Source organism: Rhopalosiphum maidis, chromosome 3, assembly GCF_003676215.2.
Source record: "Rhopalosiphum maidis isolate BTI-1 chromosome 3, ASM367621v3, whole genome shotgun sequence".
Taxonomy (NCBI): domain Eukaryota; kingdom Metazoa; phylum Arthropoda; class Insecta; order Hemiptera; family Aphididae; genus Rhopalosiphum; species Rhopalosiphum maidis.
The window spans coordinates 40,266,794-40,290,012 of NC_040879.1; the positions used below are offsets into that span (position 1 = coordinate 40,266,794).

General features: G+C 30.9%; 1 protein-coding gene across 1 annotated transcript; it reads right to left on the reverse strand.

Annotated features, from left to right (window-relative positions):
- Positions 1 to 2,825: 2,825 nt before the first annotated feature.
- On the reverse strand, positions 2,826 to 3,998 carry LOC113555945 (paramyosin-like). Its single transcript, XM_026960587.1, has one exon. It carries the CDS (start codon positions 3,996 to 3,998, stop codon positions 2,826 to 2,828), a length of 1,173 nt encoding a protein of 390 aa, XP_026816388.1.
- Positions 3,999 to 23,219: the final 19,221 nt, after the last annotated feature.

Sequence of the window (23,219 nt, forward strand, 5' to 3'; positions counted from 1 at the left end):
CTCAAAAAAAAAAAAAATATATATATATATATATGCAAATGCTAGAAATTATGAACCCTGGTCATAATATACATTAGCTTGGCACGGCTACGACTAGTTTGCGCACATTTTAAAATTTCCCTGTTAAAACCTGTAACTTGTTTGCGAACAACATATTGTAGAAGGAACCACTCAATTGCGTACAACATATTATATATTGGACAAGGGACCTCTTGTTAACACAATAATATGATATACCCATGCATAATAATATATTATTACAGTAGAACCTCGATTTTTTTAACTAATTAGGACCGCATTTAGTTCGGATACGCAAAAATGCGGAAATTGTGTAATTTTTATACGATTGATTTGTATAACTCACGGGTGATTTCGCGGCGATCGGCAATACTCCAGCCGTCCGCTACTGGACAACGAGATACTAAATTGTTATGCATGAAACTAGCAGGGATTATAGCCGGCGAGGTGGGTAATGTAATGTTCTAAGTCTCAAGTCGATCGCGCTATACGTACTTGCTACGAGCTGTGTAAGTTTCAAAACGATCGGTCAAAGGGTTGATTTTACACGAATTTTGGAATTTTTTAAAACACGTTTATACGTTAATTAGCGTAAAAGATACCTTACGCGGATTGCGGATTAGTGGTAAGTAACCCCGTACCACTCCATTCCGCTCATCTAAACTTTAAATACTTATAACTCATAAACTACTAGCCATAAATACGATTTTTATAAATCTAAATTCTTAGAAAATTATTCTGCGTTGGAATATGAAATTAAAACTCTATGTTGTCATTCAAAAAAGTAAAAAACTTAAAAAATTATAAGGATAAAAAATATTTAAAAAAATAGTTTTTTTGGAAATAGTTTTGGAATATAACATATAAAACGATGAACCTAAATACTCATTTATTAACTTAAAAATGAATTACAATTATTATTTCAATACAAATATTAATTCCATATTGATTAAAATGATTTTCACGTAACATTCGATGAGGAAGAATTATCCGGTGAAGTAGCTCACAATATTATAAATAAAAATTTGTTTTTCAGTTCAACAACCAAAGACCATATCAATTTGTAAGCCTTAATGTTTTTCCTAATACTGTAAATTACTTTATAATATCTATTATATATTATATATGTTTTATTATAGCCATAGTGAAATTGGAAATAATTTGGTAAATGAAGTCCTCCATGATTATTATTTATGTGCCAAATTAAATTTGGTACATCAATTTTATAAGTCTCATTGGAAATGAATCGGATGTGGATACGCAGTATGGGGATGTCGCTTATCGGACCTCCATAAGATATGAATTACAAAAATTGCTCTACAAAATAGATAATTGCGTATATGACGACTTTGTTTATACCAAACTGAGGTGAGCGTTATTATTATCACCTGTTTGAATACAATTATATTATGTAATAAACTGTTCTTTGTTATACAGACATGTATCACCGGAGGATGTTATGATGGTGAAGATGGGTAATCACTACACAAAATTCTCGATGGACCATCAAATATACAACACCGATGAATTTGAATTTCTAGAAATGATAGTTATTGGTTTAATTCTACGAAAACAACTCCAAAGTGTAATAAAGTTTAATATTTTATTAGAATTACTTAGGATATAGGAATATGTAATCAGGGCTGGACAAGATACCTTAAATAAAGTATCTAAATACAAGATACTTTATACATTTATTAATATTTATTTATTAATTTACATTAGGTACAATAAAATTGAATATAAATATATTTATAAATTGTAATGTTTATTTATTAACAATTAAATGTTTAAATTTAAGTAAATCATATGTAGTATTATAGTAAAAGTAATTTGTATATTATATCCCATGTTTTAAAATATACAGATATATAATGATTTATACTGATCGTCCTCTTAAAATCATCATTTATACGGCGAGTAAGAGTTGTATGAGAATTTATTGTAAGATCACAATCTAAATCTATATATAATTAAAAAAAGTAATAAATTAAAAATTTCTGAAAGTATTCAAATAAAGAAATTGACCAAATTAATAACTTGGAACAAATAGCCAACCGCTTCCAATGTAAACCATTTAAATAGGTAATTAAAATAAATATAAACAAATGACCGCTACGATAAAAATTAATTATACATATTTTTTAACACATAGCACACCAAAAACATATTTATGTATAAATTAACTTTATTTACTATATAAGTGGAAAGAGAAATGAGTGCGCAAACGAATGGTTGCACTAGAAACAGGTGTATTATTAGTTGTGGTCTATTCTTTTGGGGATCTTCTTACAATGTACATATAAATAAGCTAAATACTTCTATAAATTCTCATATTAAAATTTATATTTTTCAATTCAAATCTATACTGTAGTCATAATATCTACAAAGATAATAATCTTCATAATTTAAATTCATTATATTTTAAAAATATATGCCCATTTATTAATTACAGAGATATTATTGAAACATCTGCACACAATCATAATACTAAGAAGTTCAATAATTCTATTGGTATTATTGTTCCAAAAACTAGAACTAATTTTAATAGATTTTATTTATTATACATAATATGTTTTGTAAAATGTATTATTATTAACTAGTAATGTACTTAAATGCAATATTAACATTTAATATATGTTTATGATTGAACAGACTGTTAGTACATATCATACATATTAGTAGAATTTTTAAAATATAAATAATACTTATATAGATTATAGTAAAATCACTACAACATAGACAAGTCTACTGTATACTACATAACCTGTAACCCATTAATATAAAACTTACGGTTTTAACGATTTTCAACATTTTGATTTTTCGGGCATATCGCAATCATAATTAATTTTTTTCAAACATATAATTCGTTCCGATAGCTTTTTACTCAACTCCTTGAGTTCACGTTCTTCTTGAGATTTCAATTCTAATTTCTTTTCAGAAATTTTTTGCTCTCGATCATGCTGTTCACGTTCTGTCATGACAATTTTTGCTGTCAACTCTTCGTTCTTCTTGATTCTTTCCATTTCATGTTGTAGCCTATATTTCGTTGCTTCCAAGAGTTTAATCGATTTCTTTTGCTCCATGAGCTGACATTTGAGAGTATTGTTTTCCATTTGTGAATTACATAGTTTTGTATTAACACACGCCACGTTTGAGACCAACGACATGTTCTCAGCCTTAAGCTTACTGTATTTTTTTTCCAATTTATTTTTCTCTTTACATAGAGCATCACTTGTTTCTTGAATTTTTTCCTTGAACTCGGTCGTTCGATAAATTGTTTCATTTCGTGCTTCTTGTAATTGATGTTCAACCTTCTCCAATTTAGTGAAAGTTTGTTTTAATTCATCCCGTAGTCCAGTAATCTCTGCCTGCAATGCACATACGTCTTTATCGTACTTAATTTTTAATTCACCAATCGACGACTGCAAAGACTCATTACGGTCTTGTTCGGTACTCATTTTTTTCTCTAGATCGGCATATTGTGTAATTTTATCCGCTAAAGTCTTTTGTATACAAATTATTTCTTGATCTTTAACTTTAAGTTCTGATTTTAGTAGTCGTTGGTTATCCTGAAACTTTTTCATGACAGATGACAGTTGCTTTTGTAGTTTTTTAATTTCTTTTAATTGAGTCGATTTTACATTTTCTAAGTCATCTATCTTTATCTTCTGTTCTTCCAACAGAGTATGTATCTGCTCATTGTTAGCCCGTAAACATTCGTTTTCTTCTTGGTTATACAACCAACGCGTGTGTATCGTTTCATAATTATTAATTAGTTCTTCATTTTTGTTAACCAACTCGTTGCACATATCTGTCTGTTGCAGTTTCATTAAATCCAGCGCTTCAATGGCCACCAACATCTTATCATCTAATTTAGCAATTGTATCTTCATGTTCATATAAGCTTGTTTCTAGTTCATCTATATAAATCTCCAATTTTTCTATTTTGCAATGTAATATATCACTTTCGTTGTCCATTATTTATTTAAATTTGATTTAAAACTTAAAATATGTTCTTATAAAATAATTGTAGCTAATAAATTTTAATTATTTTAATGGAATATATTTTTTTGTCTAATAAATTCTTGTTGTGTACTCGTTTCCAAGTTACAATATATTTCTTATGTATCATATCATTGCTTCAAATATTGCACTGGCCAATAAACAATTAAGCCTGTTATATAACAAATAAGAAACGTTTAGTTATAATCACATTTTACCGATAGTTTTAGCATCGTGTTATCTATATTCAATATTGTTTTCGCTCCAATTAGGCACGTTTAGATTTATTGGACAAAGACATCATGTTTTATACTCATTAATTAATAGCAAAAAACAGCTGTGTTATGTAGAATTTATGACTAACGTTATAAAAAAACAATAAAGAATTTTCTGAAATGATACTTACTTTTCACATTGAAATCTGGATCAGGCAGTAAATCGTGGAAAACTTATGTTTATTATAATCAGTTATCTTTTCTTTTATCTTGTTTTGGAAACAAGCAAACTATATCAAATTTAAATGACAATGATTCTGAACAGTATACTGATGCCGAACCCGCCACAGATAATGAAGATAATGATATTATGAATAATTCTGGTGAAGACACAATCACACAATTAAGACGATCTAAAAAGCAAAAAAAACCAATTAAAGATTTAGAAAGCCTATTGTTTTTGTCTATACGACAAAGCTTAAAAGAGTGAAATGAAATGACAGATTCAATGGATGATCCTAACCGTATTTTTTTGTTATCACTTATAAATTATTTTAAACAAGTACTTGAGGATAAGACAATAGAAGTGAAACTTAAGATAATAGAAACAATTTTAATGCAAAGCAATCTCGACAACAGAATAACTCTTTTTTAGTTGGCTCAAATTTCGAATCTCAAAATCAACCAAATTCTTCGTATAATGATTATACACGGACTCTACATCAATATTCTCTTTCATATCAAATATCACAGGCTTATCCAAATTTTCAAAGTTCGTATTTTATCGTTCATCGATTACAAAATCATCAAAAAAATGTTCAACATCAACGTTTTCACACTCCCACACCAACTTCGTCACCTTAACGTCACTGCAAGTCATTCATCTGTTGAAATAGACCTTCTCATATTTGTGTCATACTTTATTAAATTATGTAGTTCAAAAAAAGATTTACTCGACATGTGAAAATAGTTAAATAATTTTGACTCGTATTTTAAGAGATCGGGAAATAGGGTATGACAATTTCCCTTTTCCAATCTAGCAATAGGATGTACCCAACCAATGGAGTCTTCTTTGTTTTTTTCATTTTTTTTATAATTTATTTTAATCAAACAATTAAGTTAAATAACTTCTTCTACTTCCACGGTTCAGTGAAAAATGAATAATTGAATTTATTTTTATTATTTATTGAATCAGTTACCACGTGTACGACACGTGTTTCGTGAGAAATGTGATCACATAGGGAAGAATCGGGTAATTTCGGACCACTCGCTTATCTCACCTCGTAATGATAAGAAATGGTTCAAACCTAGTAAAATATGTTCTCTGTACGCTTATAACGTCTTTGGAGTAAACAAACACGTTTTTATCATTTATCGCTTGATCTATCAACACATTATACAAAATTCGGGTTTTTGATGTTATTTTCCATACATTTTTGCTAAGTAATAACATAAAGAATATTAAATGTACTCGAATTTGACCTATTTTGATTTTTGTTCACAATTTAGTACAAATTTGAATGATGTTACTGTTTAAAACTAAACTTTGCCATTGTTGAGTAAGTAAAGAGTTTTTCGTAATATTATAAAGTTGTTTATTTTGGACCACCAACTGTTGCCTAATTTGGACCATTATTTTATTACAGATTTCACATTTTAAAATTGTTCCTACAGTTATAATGCCGAAAAGAGGTCCATACGGTCAATAGTCTGAACAAGATCTACAATTAGCAGTTGCTGCCTATAAAAATGGTGATTATGGTTTGAACAAAAGTGCACAGATATACAATGTTCCCAAAGCTACTCTTAAGAGACATACTGATGGTAAAAATGGGTATGTCAATCGTGTCAAATCATTTGGGAGACCAGCAGTATTTGATGCTAATATGGAACAACAATTGGTAAATCATCTTTTACATTTAGAGTCATCATTTTTTGGTTTTAAAATAAATGATACAAGAAAATTAGCATTCGATATCGCGGAAAAATTTTCATTAATTCATAATTTTAATAAAGAAAAAAAATAGTTTTATGGGTTCATGAAACGTAACCCACAACTTTGCTTGAGACAGCCTGAAGCTACTTCTATGGCCAGAGTTTAAGATTTTAATAAAAAAATGTTATGGATTTTTTTGACATTCTTGAAAAAGTATTTGATGAAAATAAAATAAATGCAAACACTATTTTCAATGTCGATGAATCTGGTTTCATTACAGTCCAAAAAAAAACTCAAAAAGTGATATCTTTAAAAGGTAAACGACAAGTAGGGGCTTTAACGAGTGGAGAAAGAGGAGTCAATACTACCATTGTTTGCTGTGTCAATGCATCTGGTTTTTATGTGCCACCAATGATTATATTTAAAAGGAAACGAAAATGCCCAGAATTAGAAATAGGTGCTCCATCTGGTAGTGTTGTTGAAATTTCAGACTCTGGTTATATTAACTCTGAGCTTTTTGTAACTTGGCTAAAGCATTTCCATTCGCATGTAAAATCTAACTAAAGAAAATCCAGTTGTAATACTATTTGTTGGACATACTACACATAGTAAAAATTTAGATGCTTTATTATTTGCTAAAAAAAATGGAATAGTCTTGCTTCAGTTACCTAGATTATGGCGATGGATATACTATCCATCGCCTTCAACCACTTGACGTTGCTTTTTTTAAGTCCTTAGGGTTATACTATATTCAAGCTCAAGAAAAATGGTTGCGTCAAAATTATGGTAGAACAATATCATAATTTAATGTGTCAAGTTTACTTAAGGAAGCATATGCTCGAGCAGCTACAGTAAGTATTGCTGAAAATGCATTTAGAAATGCAGGTATCTGGCCTGTTAATAGACACATATTTCAGAACCATCAATTCATTGTTTCTGACTTATTAAACAAATGTCCTACTCCGGAACTAGAAACTAAGATTGAAAATGGTATAACTGTCAATAATGATAAAACTAAAGATGCACTTAATGATTCAATTACAAATGATGTTGAGCAAAATAATAATTCATTTACAAAGGTTCTTTTAGAGGTTTCTCCTATACCTAAGACTCAACAATATACTAAATCAAAAAAAAGTGGAAGAGGTGCTCAAAAAGCTGTGGTCCTAACCAGTAGTCCTTACAAAAATGATTTCAAGAAAAATCATTAATTGCTACAAAAAAAAAAATCAATAACATTACAATCAAAAAAGAAAAAGTTGAAAAATAAAATACTAAAAGGAAAATTTTTGACAAAAAAAAATGATAAATCAAAAAAGAAAAAGGTAGAAGATATACCAACATTAAAAGGAACAAAGGCTGGTGTGAAAGAAAATTGGTATTGTCCACTATGTAGAGAAAACAACCAATTGGACATGATAATGTGCCCACAATGTAGTGTTTGGTTCCATTAAGATTGTTTGGGTTTACAACCTAATGATGAGTTTTTATTATGTATTCAATGTGAAAACAATTAAGTACCTACATTTTTATTTTATTATAAATTTATTTTAAGCAAGGTCTGCTATTATTTATTATAAATTTTGATTAGTTTGGAAAATTAGTTCCTACTATTTTATTTTATTGTTTTTTTTTTTTTTTTTGTTCAGTTTGACTTTTAATTTGTTAACTGAATAAAACATTTTAATAAATTTGAATAAAGTTATTATATCTATTAAGTTTTTATAAAAGGTCCAAATAAAGGTAAAGGTGGTCCATTTTACGATATCGGTTGCGTATATTGGACAACTTGATGAGTTTTATTTTAAGTTATAAATGTTGTGTTAACGATGCCCGATAAGATGCCCAACTGATAATTTTGTCTTGATACACTTTATGATTTTTTGTAACATGTCCATCTAAAAACAAATACCAAATATGTAAATGCACCAAATAACTAAATATTATTCCTATTAAAAAAATAAAATTAATATATACTCGTTATATATATTTTTGAATTTATATAAGAAATAATACCAAGTGAAAAAAAAGGTGGTCAAGTGTGTACATTAAACTAATAAAAGTTGATTATACTCTGCTGTATATTAGATGTCTAAAGAGTCACTGAAATGAATGTGTTAAAATAAAAGTTAATTTAACTTTTTAATAACTTTTTCTTTTGGGAGACTTAAGAGGAATCTGTATTAAATTACATTCCGACCAGAAAAGTTACTGAAGTTAAAAATCAAATTATTATGTTGAATACTTAAGTACATAACTATTTAAAACAGAAATTAAATAAAAACACATCATTGTAAAATAAATACATTAATTGCTCTGCATAGAATCTAAAATAATATAATTACCTATTACAAATTTAAAATTATAATAATTTTCACTTGATTACTTTTTACAAGACCACAAAAATATACAATAAAAACATTAAAAACTTAATACCAGCTGCTGAAGCACTACTGGCTGTTAAAGATGACTTAGATTTTAAGTCTGCTGGTGTGTAGGTTGTCCAATATTTTTTTGTAGAAGTAGATGGATTATTATTTGTTGATTCACTGTTAGATGGTTCTATTACAAAAGAACAATATTAAAAAATAATGTAGTAAAAAAAAAAAAATAATGGTTTGTATTAAGTATTTTTTTGAATTGTTTACCAATTGTTAGTTGTTTTTTAATAGAGCTAGTGTTACCTACTATGACTTGCCAAACATCTCTGATGATGATAATAATACTATTTTGAATGAAAATAACTATTCTGTTACTGATAAAAAAAAGTATAAAATGGCTCAATGAACCTTTCCAAAGTTTAAACTTACAATTAGATGATTTATAAAATGAAGTTTACCCTACATCTATGCCCTCACCAATTGATTATTTTTATCAGTATTTTCATGAAAATTTTTTCGATACTATAGCTTTTAACACTACGTTATATACAGTTCAAAAGGAAATACAATTCCAGTCAACAAACGGTATGGAAATAAAATCACTAATTGCGATTCATATTATAATGGGGTCGTTAAAATTTCCACGGATACGAATGTACTAGGAGGAGACATTTAGAATTAATATTGTAACAAATACTATGACTCGGGATCGTTTTTTTCAGCTCAGATCCAATTTACACATAATTTACAATAACAGTATCTCAATTAATAACAAAGATAAATTTATAAAAGTTCGACTTTTGTATGATTTAATAAAAAAAAAGTGTAATAGTTTAGTTATGGAACGAAACTTATGTGTCGATGTACAAATGGTGCCATTTAAGGGCACCCTTTCGGTAAAGCAATGTATGAAAGGGAAGCCATATCCTTGGGGCATAAAAATATATGTACTTGCAGGACAAAGTGGTACAGTTTATGATTTTTTATTATATCAAGGTGCATCTACTGAAATAAATTCTGATTTACAAAAGCAATTTGGAATCGGTGGTGCAACTGTATTGCAATTAACTAAAGGAGTAAAAAAAAATTCTCATTTCCTATATTTTGATAATTTTTTTTCTTCCTTTCAATTATTTGAACGACTTTATAAAAAAGGAATTTATGCAGCTGGTACAATAAGGACAAATTGATTTGCAAATCCACCTCTATTGGCAGATAAAATAATGTCTAAAATGGGACGTGGAACATCTTACGAAATAAAATCTAAGAAAATCAATAATTTTTCTTTAGGCATGTTGAAATGGTATGATAATAAACCAGTAAATATAGCATCTAATTTTATTACGTCTAGTGAAGTTGAAATTATAAAACGCTGAGACAAAAAAAATAAGTTGTATGTAGAAATAGAAAGACCGGAAATTATAACCTTATATAACAAATCAATGGGTGGCGTTGACAAAATCGATGAACTTATAAGTACATATAGAACATTTATAAAATCTAAAAAATGGACATTACGACTTATAGTACATGCTTTTGATTTGGTAGTGGCCAATTGCTGGATTCAATATCTAAAAGACGCAAAGTATTTAAACATCTAAAAAAATAAAATCCTAGATTTGTTACATTTTCGGCTGCAGTTAGCTAATGAAAATATAAATCGTCGTAGTAAATTAACAACTCCAAAAAGAAAAGGCAGACCTAGTAATACTTCTACTGATAAGAGTTCAAGATGTTCATCTAATTCTGAAGATGTATGCACACAGATATCTCCGCAAACAAATAAAAAAATAAAAACTGATAGTCCTATACCTCACGATATAGTAAGATACGATACAATGGGTAATTTTCCTGGTGTTGATAACTTGAAAAATCCAACAAAATGCAAGCATCCAAAATGTCGAAAACATCGAACGCACATTTTTTGCGAAAAGTATAAAGTACACTTGTGTTTGGCTTCAGGAAGAAATTGTTTTGCTGATTTCCATATTAAGAAATAATATTATGAATATATTCATTCAACTACTCAAGAAGAGTCGTATCTTATTTTATTTTTAAGGTTTATATTAATTTTTTGTTTATATATTGAAGTTTAATAAGTTAATTGTATACTTTTAATATTGTAAAAGGTTTTTATTTAATTTATTATAATAAAATTGCAGTTATCGAAAAAAATATTAGATTTTTTCAATAAATAATAAAATAAAAAATAAATAAAATTTTTTGTATATTTCATTCCATTCAAGCCGACGGGTGACTTTTGTGGCCCTACCAGTTTTCTTAGTAAAAATAAATAAAGTTATTTAAAACATTGTCAACTTTATTTTTTTACCTATTTAAAAATATAAATGAAAAGAAATTATTTTTTGATTAAAAAAAAGTCAGGTCTAAAAGGGTTAATAATTTCATATTTATTTTTTAATAATAATGCCGTACGAGTATTACAACGGATTGGCAGTTATATTCATCCTGAATGATGATCCATGCATCCTTTTTGATTCTATTCAACATTAAAATAAAATAATTTTGTTTTTTAATGACAGTTTGAATATTATTATTACTTATTATTCAATAAGTAGATTAGAATATTGAAAGATAAATACAACAAAGTAGTATTTTAGTAAATAATTGTATCCTCTTAATTTGAATTTACAATATCTGTTTTTAAGCATTCTATTATAGATTTGTGCTTCTTTACTAGTGACACTAATAAATCGGATTCAGCTGCTGAGAAGTTAGCTGAACGTTTCTGTTTCATTGAAGAATCCATTATATAAATATTTGCAATTTACGTTATACTGTTGTAGTAAAATATTTTTATAATTTTTATAAATAATATTATATTATTATTATTATTATTTATTATTCTGGTAAAATATACAGTACCGCATGCATGAAGATGCATGAGTACCAACTGTAATGAAATATAATGAAAATATTGTATAAAAACAATAATATCGTGTTTTAATCAGTGATTAACTAATCATACCCAAATCACCAACCATACACACTCAGACATTTAATCAAGGATTAATATTTGATCGCCGATATCAATGTTTAACCACGCAACGGTACAACTAGCCCTTAATGTATTAACAATTATAATACCTATATAAAACAATAGTATCAACGGATCTAAATATAATGATTTCTTTGCCTAAAAGCAGTTATTTTTTTGTTTTAATTTAAAATATAATCTACGAGTTAATAAATATAAATAAATGATACAAATTAACATGAATGAATTAGTATTTTATTTAGAAGCAGCAGCTAATTGCTTTATTCGGTTTAATGCACTACTGGACTTAACAAATTGAATGTGTGATTAAGTAACATCTCGTCACAACTACCGTAAGTATGGCGCAATATGCATTTCAAAGGCATGCCAAAAGTAATTGATCAAGTCCGAATAAAGACACTTTATCAGTTGGTTGAACTTTATCATAATCCTTAGTATCGGAAAATGTCAAGGCTAATACTCCTTTTTTTTCAAATTGTTTTCATGAATACCGGCAAAAGATTTAACAATGATCGCATGTCCTCCTAAATGACGTGGTTTTAAAACGGCATGTTCTCTGCTACTTCCTTCATCATAATTTTCATCACCAAATACTATCCACAATATACCTTTAGCTATGTATGCTCTGGCTGTGTCTGGAACTGCACCCCAGTCTCCAGTATATTGGTTTTGTACCTTATTCATTTCATTATTATCTAAATTGGTTGCACTAGAATAATAAATAAAATAATTGTATTTTGTACATTTTGATAAGAACAAAGTTATAATAACTTACGTCAAAAACATATTATTTGATATATTATGACCTCGATATTTCAATCAGGGACCGGCTGCAGAAATGTGACCAGTAGTAAATTTTCCTTTCACTTTAATAAGTATAATAATAATAGGTATAATAAGGTCTTCCAAATCTTTTCCATCCCAAACTTTAAATGGTTCTAATAATTGAAGACAATTGGATTTTGGGTCTACTACCACACTCACAGCTGATCCATCAAGCACATGGAGCTTGGTAAGTGTTTTGACGACCTGGATATAATCCTCTTGCGGGTAATTCATCACCAAATGGATTAATTAATTTAAATTCTTTGCCATCAGCTTCGTTTGTAGATCAAAGTCCAAATGCGCTTCAATGGTTAAAGCAGTAACTAGTTCTAGAACAGTGACGTATAAATGATTTTTGAAAGGAAGGGGATCGAAAAAAAGATGCTAAATGGGAGGGGAAAATTGAAAAACCCCCTGTCCTCCCAAAACTTTTCTTACTTTGATAGTGAAATATACCTCCATCAATATTCATTCGCGTAGTTAATGACTTCAATGTTTTCTGTAACTCCATCAAAAAGTTAATCAAAGGTGAACATTTCTCATGCAAAAGCTCAACTAATGGCGTAAAACTTTCCACTACTTCAGCAGACTCGTACCGCTTGGTTATCAAATTTCTGCAAGAGTCCAAAGCAGATTTCCATACATACCAACTGAAACAAGATAGGGCGTATCGGGTAATACTGAGAAATCTCCACCACACTACACCAATAGAAGAAATCAAAAATGAATTACTTGCCCACGGTCATCAAGTCAGAAACATCACCAATGTTCTCCAACGAAATACAAAACTTCCTCTCCCGCTCTTCTTTATTGACCTGGAGCCAGCCATCAACAATAAAGACATATTTTCGATCGGTTTTTTGTACTACACCAAAATAAAAATCGAAGAACCTCGAGCCAACAATTTAACAATACAATGTCTCCGTTGTCAAGCGTTTGGACACACCAAATCTTATTGTAACCATCCGCCAAAATGCGTCCGTTGCGGAGCCAACCACCTGTCCACTTCATGCCAAAAAATCCCAAAGTCTTCCAGCAAAATGTGCTCTCTGCAGCGGTGACCACCCTGCGAACTACCGAGGATGCCCAGTTCATAAAGAATTTCAATCTACTCTACAATCAAAAAAAAACCTTTAACCCTCAATCAAATTATGTTCACCCAACATCTGTAAACGCTACTTCAATTTCAGCCTCAAACTTCCCCAAAACATACGCCCAAGCCACCACCGAAAACGCAAACAATCCAACCAATCTTACTCCCCCCGATCCAGACATATCCCTCAAACTTTCATCTTTTCTCGAAGAACTAAAAAACCTAATCTGTCCTCTAATCTCTCTATTAACCACTGTTATCAATAAACTTATAGTTTCTAAAGATGATAAATAATCACGAAACTATTCTCCACCCGATATCCATCCTTCTTTGGAATGCAAACGGCCTATTGCAACAAAAAAATGAATTAAAAGCATTTCTTACTGTAAATAACATAGATATACTTCTAATAAGTGAATCCCACCTCACCACACACTCAAATTTTCATATTCCCTGTTACTCAACATACCACTGCGATCACCCTGATGGTACTGCGCATGCTGGTTCTGCATTAATAATAAAAACAAACATTAGTCACGCTGTACTTCCACAATTCCAAACTCCATCCATTCAAGCTACAAATATAGCAATTTCACTAAACCATGTACCCACTACAATCTCATCTGTATACTGTACACCGGGACACGCTAATAAAATAACCGACAATGATTTTACTCAGTACTTCAAATCCCTCGGTAACACATTTATATCCGGAAGTGACTTCAATTCCAAACATAACTTATGGGGATCTAGAGTATCCAATACTAGAGGCCTTTCGCTACACAGATCTCTACTTTCTAACAACCTAAAATACTTATCTCCTCCCGATCGAACTTATTGGCCATCACATTCCAACAGAGTCCCCGACATTCTTGACTTTTTCATTCATACTCTTCCTAATAACATCAACTTTAATATTGCCAATCTCGCAGACCTCTCGTCTGATCACACTCCTATCCTATTAACTTTAAATAATCAATTGGTCTCACTGAAAAAATTCCCCACTCTCACCCCAGGGATAACCGATTGGAAAAAATTCTCCCACATCGTTGAAAACAATGTATCTCTAAACATTTCTTTAAAATCTACTGAAGAGATAGACTCTGCTGTCTCGACCTTCACCACGCTGATAAAAAACGCCGCGCTTGACTCTTCAACCTCCTTGCCCACCAACCGCAATAAAACATTTCTCCCTGAACACCTCTCAAAACTGCTTGTTGAAAAACGCCGAGCTAGAAACCGATGGCACCATACCCACCTACCCAGTGACAAAAGTCGCTATAACAATCTTGCGTGCTCCCTCAAAAACCTTTTACGCATTCACAACACGGAAACTTACCAACGATATTTACACTCTCTATCTAACTCAAACAATTCTATTAGGAAAGCTACTAAAAAAATCCTAAATAAAAAAAATGTAATACCACCAATTAGATATCCTGACAGATCCTTCGCTAAGACCAACTTAGAAAAATCAAACCTGTTTGCCTCTCTTCTAGAAAATAATTTCTCTCCTCACCCCGACGTCAACAACATCGATCACACATCCTTCATTGAAAAATCTCTAACCAATTGCCTTCCTATGTCCTTACCCACTAAACATACCTCACCCAGCGAAATTCAATTTATTATCAGTAAATTATCAAACAAAAAATCCCCAGGTCACGACCTCATAACAAATCGAATTATAAAACATTTGCCCAAAAAAGCCATTCTTCTCTTAACTTTCATTCTCAACTCAATTCTTCGTCTCTCCCACATTCCTCGTTCTTGGAAACACTCCATAATTATTCTAATTCCATAACCTGATAAACCTCCTGACCTGCCTTCCTCATACCGTCCTATCAGCCTCTTACCTTCATTCTCAAAAATTCTAGAAAAGATTATACTAAAGCGATTAAACCCTATATTAGCAAGCCATAATATAATCCCCCACACTCAATTCGGTTTCAAAAATAAACATTCGTCTATCCATCAAGTTCACAGACTAATCGACATAATTGCACAAACTCTCGAAAACAAACAGTACTCCACTGCCGTCTTTCTCGACGTAGCTCAGGCGTTCGATCGTGTTTGGCACGAAGGCCTACTATATAAAATACGTTTTCTACCAGCCCCCCTGTTTTTAATTATAAAATCTTTCCTTCATAACCGGTCCTTTGTCGTTCGCTGCGAGGACGAACTCTCACAAATCCACTACATAAAAGCAGGCGTCCCCCAGGGAAGTATTCTAGCACCTACTCTTTACAATATATTTACCTCCGACATTCCTCACTTCGAGAACACCACTCTTGCTACTTTCGCAGATGACACAGGCATAATATCAACTAATGTTGACCTAACCATAGCATCTGATAATCTTCAATCCCATCTCAACGAACTACAAAACTGGTTCAACTTGTGGAGAATCAAAATAAATCCAAATAAATCTACCCACATAACCTTTACTCTACGTCCAGACCATAGTCCCCCCATGACTATCAACAACGACACGATTCCCAAAGCACAAGCCACCCGTTACCTAGGAGTCCACCTCGACAGTAAACTCACTTGGGCAGTTCACATAAAAACAAAAAGGAAATCACTCAACTTTAAACTCCACAAAATGAAACACCTTCTTAGATCAAATCTTCCACTCAACACAAAACTCCTAATCTATAAACAAATTCTCCGCCCTTCAATGACTTACGGAATACAGCTATGGAGTACCTCCAAAAAATCCAACATCTAAAAATTCCAATCCTTCCAATCAATTTGTCTTCGTCTCCTCACAAACGCACCCTGGTACGTCAGCAACCTCTCACTCCACTCTGACCTTAATATCCCATACATAAGCACCCTAGCCTCCCATTACTATAAATTATTTCACAATAACACAGTAAACCACCCTAATCCACTCATTTCCAATCTCTCATCCGTCACTCTCCCAGATAACCCTCCACGTCGTCTAAAGCGAAATTGGCCCAGGGACCTCCTCAACCAATAAAAAAAAAAAAATAAAAATAAAAATAAAAATAAAACATAAATAAAAGTCTAGAATTGAAGTAGTGTTGTTTGGACACTCCCTTCCATCAAGCCGTCCAGTTTTGTACATAAAATAAATCAACCATATTACTTATTGTATAGTTAATACAGATTGTATATATTCTCTTTTAATAAATAAAAAAAAAAAAAAAAAAAAAAAGAACATTGTATACGTCAAATGGCCTTTAAAAAATAAAAGTTTTAAATAATGACTTTTTGAAAAAACGAAAAACTGGTCCTAGTGAAGAATCGCTTGGAGAAAAAATCGACCTCTATGCAAATTGTTCCTCCGGCTATCGGTTTACCGTGAAACAGCTGAAACACTAATAATCGAAATGTTCTTAAAATGGTTTTCGTCATATCTCCCACGGTATTATATTATAATTACCATAGTTATATAAATCTCAATTAGATCGCACAAGTAGTCAATTATTAATTAATTTTTATACGATCGATAGTCACTGTAGATTGCGCTGCAATAATATTTTCCCTCCAATTTGGTTTTCTATTCGATAATTTTATTTATTTTATTGTTTTAATTTTCAAAATGCCTTCGAAGCGAACAGGTTTAATTGTGGGGATGGCTAAGGACGGTGTTGTAGCGACATTTAACTCACTGTCCAAATCGAAAAGTTTCAATCTTTGTAAGAAACCCCTTGTCTTTGACCTCAGCAAACAGTTGAAGCACTTTTGGTGGATCGGTCACCAATGTTATTGTCCGCAGATAGTTCATCAATGCAGAAACATTCGTTTAGTGGAGAACCCTCAATGCATCTGATGGTATCAACTTAACCTAACGTGTACAATTCACACGGGTAAGCAAATTTGAACGTAAACACTCAACATGCTGAAAAGCTCAACCACCCACTACTAGCCGACCAGTAACAATTAGAATTTGAGGATGACACCGAAACTCATCTAAGTATTAAACAATACTGTTAGTATTCAATGAAAATGTAGGACGTACCAACTTATTGAACTCAAAATTGTGATAAAAGATCAATCGCGCTAAAACCATATCTTCAACAGAAACATACTGCTATCGATGATGATATGATGCACGATATGGAACTCCTGGGGCTCGTAGAACTAAGTATCTCACCACTGTAGGTCGGCAAAGAAAAAAAACAGATCTTTTCTTTCGCTTCTATGTTGACTACAGATAGCTTAACGACTCGTGTCCAATGCGTACCAGATGCCGAATTTAAAGAAAATTGTTAGACAAATGTGGGGCGCGAAAAGATTTAGCGTTTTTGATTTGCGAAGCAAATATACTGGCAAGTACCACCATGAAAAAGCACGAAAATATACAGCTTTCGGGATACGTAGAGGTCTTCTTCAATTCCAAGTTTTCTCTTTCGGTCACAAAAATGGTCTAATGACTTTCGGAAGACTCGTGAATGGAGTCATGAGGTGGTACCAGGACGAGTTCGTACAAGTTTATCTAGATGATAGTATTTAAACTAATTGAGAGATGAAATTATTTAAATCTGGAATATCCATTATATTTTAATTTATTTATTTCATATTTTAAAAAATGCAAACATAAGCTAGAAAACTACATAAAAGCAAAAATAACCCAGTAGTAATTAGAAAATATTAGTATTGTAGAAATGTTTTATTGGTATTCCAAAAATTGGTCAAATACAAGAATTGTATACATCAATTTAAAATAATCGTGTAAATTACTTTGACAAACAGGTAATCACTATATCTCTATAGTAAAATTGATTCATGTTTGTTGAAATGGTTTTTTATCATTACAATAAGATATATCTGATGTAACCATAATATTTTGTTTCTGATGATTTTTATAATTCAAAAAAGCAATAGTAAAAAAATTAACACACATTGGAGTGAGTAGATATATATATGATGGAAGTAGATGCTAAATTTATAATTCCAAAAGGAACATACTTTTATTAGTTCTTCATGATCGAATTACTATACTTAAAACAGCTAGATAAAAAGAAGTAGAAAATTGTACATTTTCAAAGAATTTTCACACTACTAAAATATATTGTAATCAGTGGAACAAGAGCGTTTTATACGACTAGATAAAGAAAACCTATTATTTTAACAAGTGATTTTTACAAACTAGTATGGAAATGTCTAGGGACTGTTATAATTTTAAAAAATGTACAAAAAAGTATTTATTCAAACTTAAGCTAGAAAACTACATAAAAGCAAAAATAACTCATATGGTAATTGGAGAATGTCAGTATTCCAGAAATATGTTAAATACAAACATTTTTTAACACACATATTATCTAATATGTTATAATGTATGATTATTTTGAAAAACTTAATCAAATTTATTTGAGTTATTTATTTATTTAAGTAAAACTAAAAGTGTAATGAGAAATTAATCAACAAATCTTTAATTTTCCAAGTTTTACTTAATGCAACAACCTATAGGCTATAAGTAATGAAAAGACATAATAAATATAATTACAATAAACTAAAATGAACTTATATTAATATTTATATATTTAAAATATCATATTTATTATATTATTTTACTGAATAACCTATTCATGGACATTAAATCCACATAAAACCATTTTAAGTTAAAACTAAATAACTAACAACTATGTTCTTCATTTAAATTGTTAATCAAGTTAATTTTTCGAAAATTTCAATGAAATAACTTATTCATCTAGAAACATTAAATTAAATTCAAATAAATTAGTTAAGAAACTCTTATTATTTTCAAAAAATTAAAATGTAGACACTCAATACATATTCCATATCAAAAATGACTAAATATATTCAAAAGCTTAACATTTATAAACTCATTACGATTTAACAATTCGATGTAATTATAACGCTTATTTTACTTTTGTATATAAGGCGGATTTCTATGCAATTGCATATTTTTGGATTATTGTCAGTAATCTTTACGAATTATAATAGTTTTAAGTTACTGGCCAATTTTTTTCCTATATTGGATATTTTTAGGATTTTGACTGAATATTTATGGCATATTTTGATACTTTGTAGTGCTTAAAAATCCGCGCTCTATTTATGTCATTATACCTATTTAGGAAAGTTAATATTGTGAATAATTAACAGGTTTCTCTAAGAAAGATTTCAAAGACAGATCAATAAATGTTTGTACTAAAAATATGACATGATTTTTTTTCATAATTTAATGAATATATTAATATTGAGGAGGGGACATTACACTATTAACTTAAAAGAGTTCATAACCCCTTAATTTCCGATTATGAGAACTATATTATATTATAGCATGTTGAATGTTCTAAGAAATCGGTAGTTGTGAAATAGCATGTAATATGACACACAGGTAACTGATATGAACATTGTACCAAAAAATTAAATCCTTAGGTTACGATAAGCGATAGTTACCACAAATTTTTTTTTGGATCAATAGGTTCGTGGTCGTGGTAACATTTCATTCTTTCATATATAATCTAGGTAATAAATAACATGGTGCTGCATTTGTTAAACAGTATGACATTTCGTTCGCCATTAATGCGTTTTTGCTAAATATAATTGCAGTTACTGTTACATCAGCTCGCTACGTTGAAATGTTAAACAACTTCCTTCGTCCAGAACTTGAAAGGCGTCAAGTGAACATGAGAGACATTTGGTTTCAGCAGGATGGTGCCACAGCTCACACGGCGAGAGCATCCATGGCAGTGGTTCGACAAATGTTTCCAGGACATGTGATTTCGAGATTTGGCGATGTTCACTGGCCCCCTCGCTCACCCGACCTGTCGATATGTGACTTCTTTTTGTGGGGATATTTAAAATCAAAAGTGTACATCAACAAGCCTCGCACACTCGAAGACCTTAAGAATTCCATTCGTCAGGAAATTGAAGCCGTGCCGAATGAAATGTTGGAGAGAGCCGTTCGTAATTTTCAGAAGAGGATCCACATTTGTATCCAGCAAGAAGGACGTCATCTCAAAGACATTATTTTCCAAACCTAAACATGCTATGTAATTTCAAAAACGGCATTAAAAATCCTATCATTTAATACTTGTTTTTATTATTTTCAACCCATTGTGTCCCAGTAATTCAATATTGAAAAACATGCGTTTCCTCTGCACCACCCTGTATAAGCGGCTCCGTGGCATGTCCTTACTAAAATTATGTCTTACACGGATATACGCCAATTCATAAAAATGACATTCTTATTTGTAATCTATTGTACCAAATTGTACATAAATATGTCCAATTACAATCAACTACTACAAGTAGGTATTAACAATTATGCTATTTATCTTTAGATATTCAACCATACTACTTAGACACGTCAACATTAATACGGTGTATTAATGTTGTTCACAAATTGTTTCGTTCAAAAATACTGCATTATTTCTTTTAACACTGCCGACCAACAACAAATAATAGGCAAGTTCCGTTTTACGTAGAAGCCAGGTACTTAACCAAATGCATTAATACAACAACCTTAATGCTCTTGAATGTTCAATAATCTAGAAGTAGTTTGTGAAAATTAATTCTAGTTATAATAATCAATGTTACTCTAATAAAATATAAAATATTACATTGCATATGAGACTCGGTAAAGCGTAAACACGCTGTGCAGTACCATCATCCGAGACCAGTGAGCCATGAAATTCGCATTTAGCGAACACAGCGGACAACGGTCAACCACAAAATGATTAGTATTTAGGAAACAGAAAAACTAGACTAGAGCGTTGCGCCACTGTTACTAACGGCGATTGCAGCGAGCTCAACGTTACCCATCGATACTAATTACGCGCCGACAGCGCTCTACGGCGTAATAAGACACTAATTCAAATATAAGTGATATTACTACTTTCATACATCTAAATAGACGTAATAGACGAGTATATTTCAACATTATTCATACATGTTAAAATATATTTATTGTATCGCACTAGGCTAGGTTAGGTAGCTATTAACTTACACAAGAATTCATAACTTCTTAATTTCCGATCATGAACTATATTATATTTATATTATAATGTACGATTACTAGGTATGAACTAATACTTCTTAAATGTTTGCGGAAAACTTCACTCATGTTCTTTATTTCTTGTTAATTAAAAGCGTGTACAATTTTTTCAGATATCGGTAGTTATGAAATACTATGTAATATGACACACAAGTAACTGATATGAACATTGTACCGAAAAAATTCTATGATATAAGATTACTGTTATTTTGTACATGACAGCTACCGGTTTTTAATTAACTAATTAACTATTGTGCATGAGTCAATAACTTATGAACAACTTTAAAGTATTTATACTTTATAATGTTGATAATAATTCAATTATGTACCAAGTTGAATCCTTTGTTAACCAAAAATTGTTTTACAAATAATGAATCAGACAATGTAAAAGGATCACACACTTGTTAACAGTTTTCTACACCACACGTTTTATTATTCTTCCATATTTTGTACTTAACAAATATGAAATTTTATCAGTTTGCCTTGTTTAAAATTTCATACGCTCACTCATTAATAAATAAGAAACATAGATAAAAATATTATAATACTGCAATATAAATAAAACTTGCGTGTTTTGATATCTTTAATCACAATAATTTAACAGTAATTGTTTTAATTCAGTTCGTGTCCAACTGCCGACCGTTATTACGTGTTCTTATCGTACTGTTCGCTTTTATAGCTTTTTGATAGCACAGAAAACACATCGACATTCGGAAAGGTAATATGTTTTAACTAATATAACACCCAACCGCCTATATTCATGAAATGAATAAAAACCCCACGGGCACTTTGCCCAAAAACCCCACATCCATTCGCATCTCAAATTTAAACATTTCCACACCTAAAAACAAAACAAATAAACTATCATACAAAACCACGCCGACTCAACAATCAACCAAAAACATAGTAGTGCAAGGCAACGACCGCAATATCGGTGCTCCCTCTATTTCAACGAGTAATCTTACCTCACGCTTCGCAAACAAGAACCCGTCACTACTTTCCGCCTCAACAACATCGTCTAGCGATAACAACCGCACCGTAGACACTATCGCGCAACACGCAAACGCTAATGACGTATCCACTAACGACCAATCTATAATCTCTTTATCGAATAAGACGAATAATAACAATATAAATTTTGCATCCGCTGTCGCCATGGAAAAAAACCCCAGCCGTGAACAAGCCTTAGTCTTTAACACTATTGATGGAGTACCACAAAAAGATTACGTTTTTGCATCTTCCTGGCCAGCAAACAAATACTCGACAATTTATTCCAAAAAACCCAATCAATAAATATCAATGATTAAACTATACGCAGATTGCTAAACCCGGCAAAAAGATACATTATATCAAATGTATGCCCATCTATATCCAATCAAGCAATCACAAACGCACTAAACGACTTAAACATATATCCCATTTCTCAAATCAGCCACCTCAAAGCGGGTATTAACATTGAAGGTTTCGAGCACATAAAGAGCTTCCGAAGACAAGTATACATCAAACACGAAGACATTCCTAAACTTCCCAACTCATTAGTTATTTCGTCAAACGAATCTCATTTCAGAATCTTTTTCACCGATGATATAGTTACTTGTTTTCTATGCAAAGCTAGCGGACATACCTCAAATAATTGCAAAAATATAAATGTTACACAAAGAAAAAACTCACCATCCAACCCAAACAAACCTGAAGACTACGCTATAGATTACACCGAATTAATTGAAAATAT

Coding starts and splice junctions, on each gene's coding strand:
- LOC113555945 (XM_026960587.1), bottom strand. CDS start 3,998: ATGGACAACGAAAGTGATATATTACATTGCAAAATAGAAAAATTGGAG.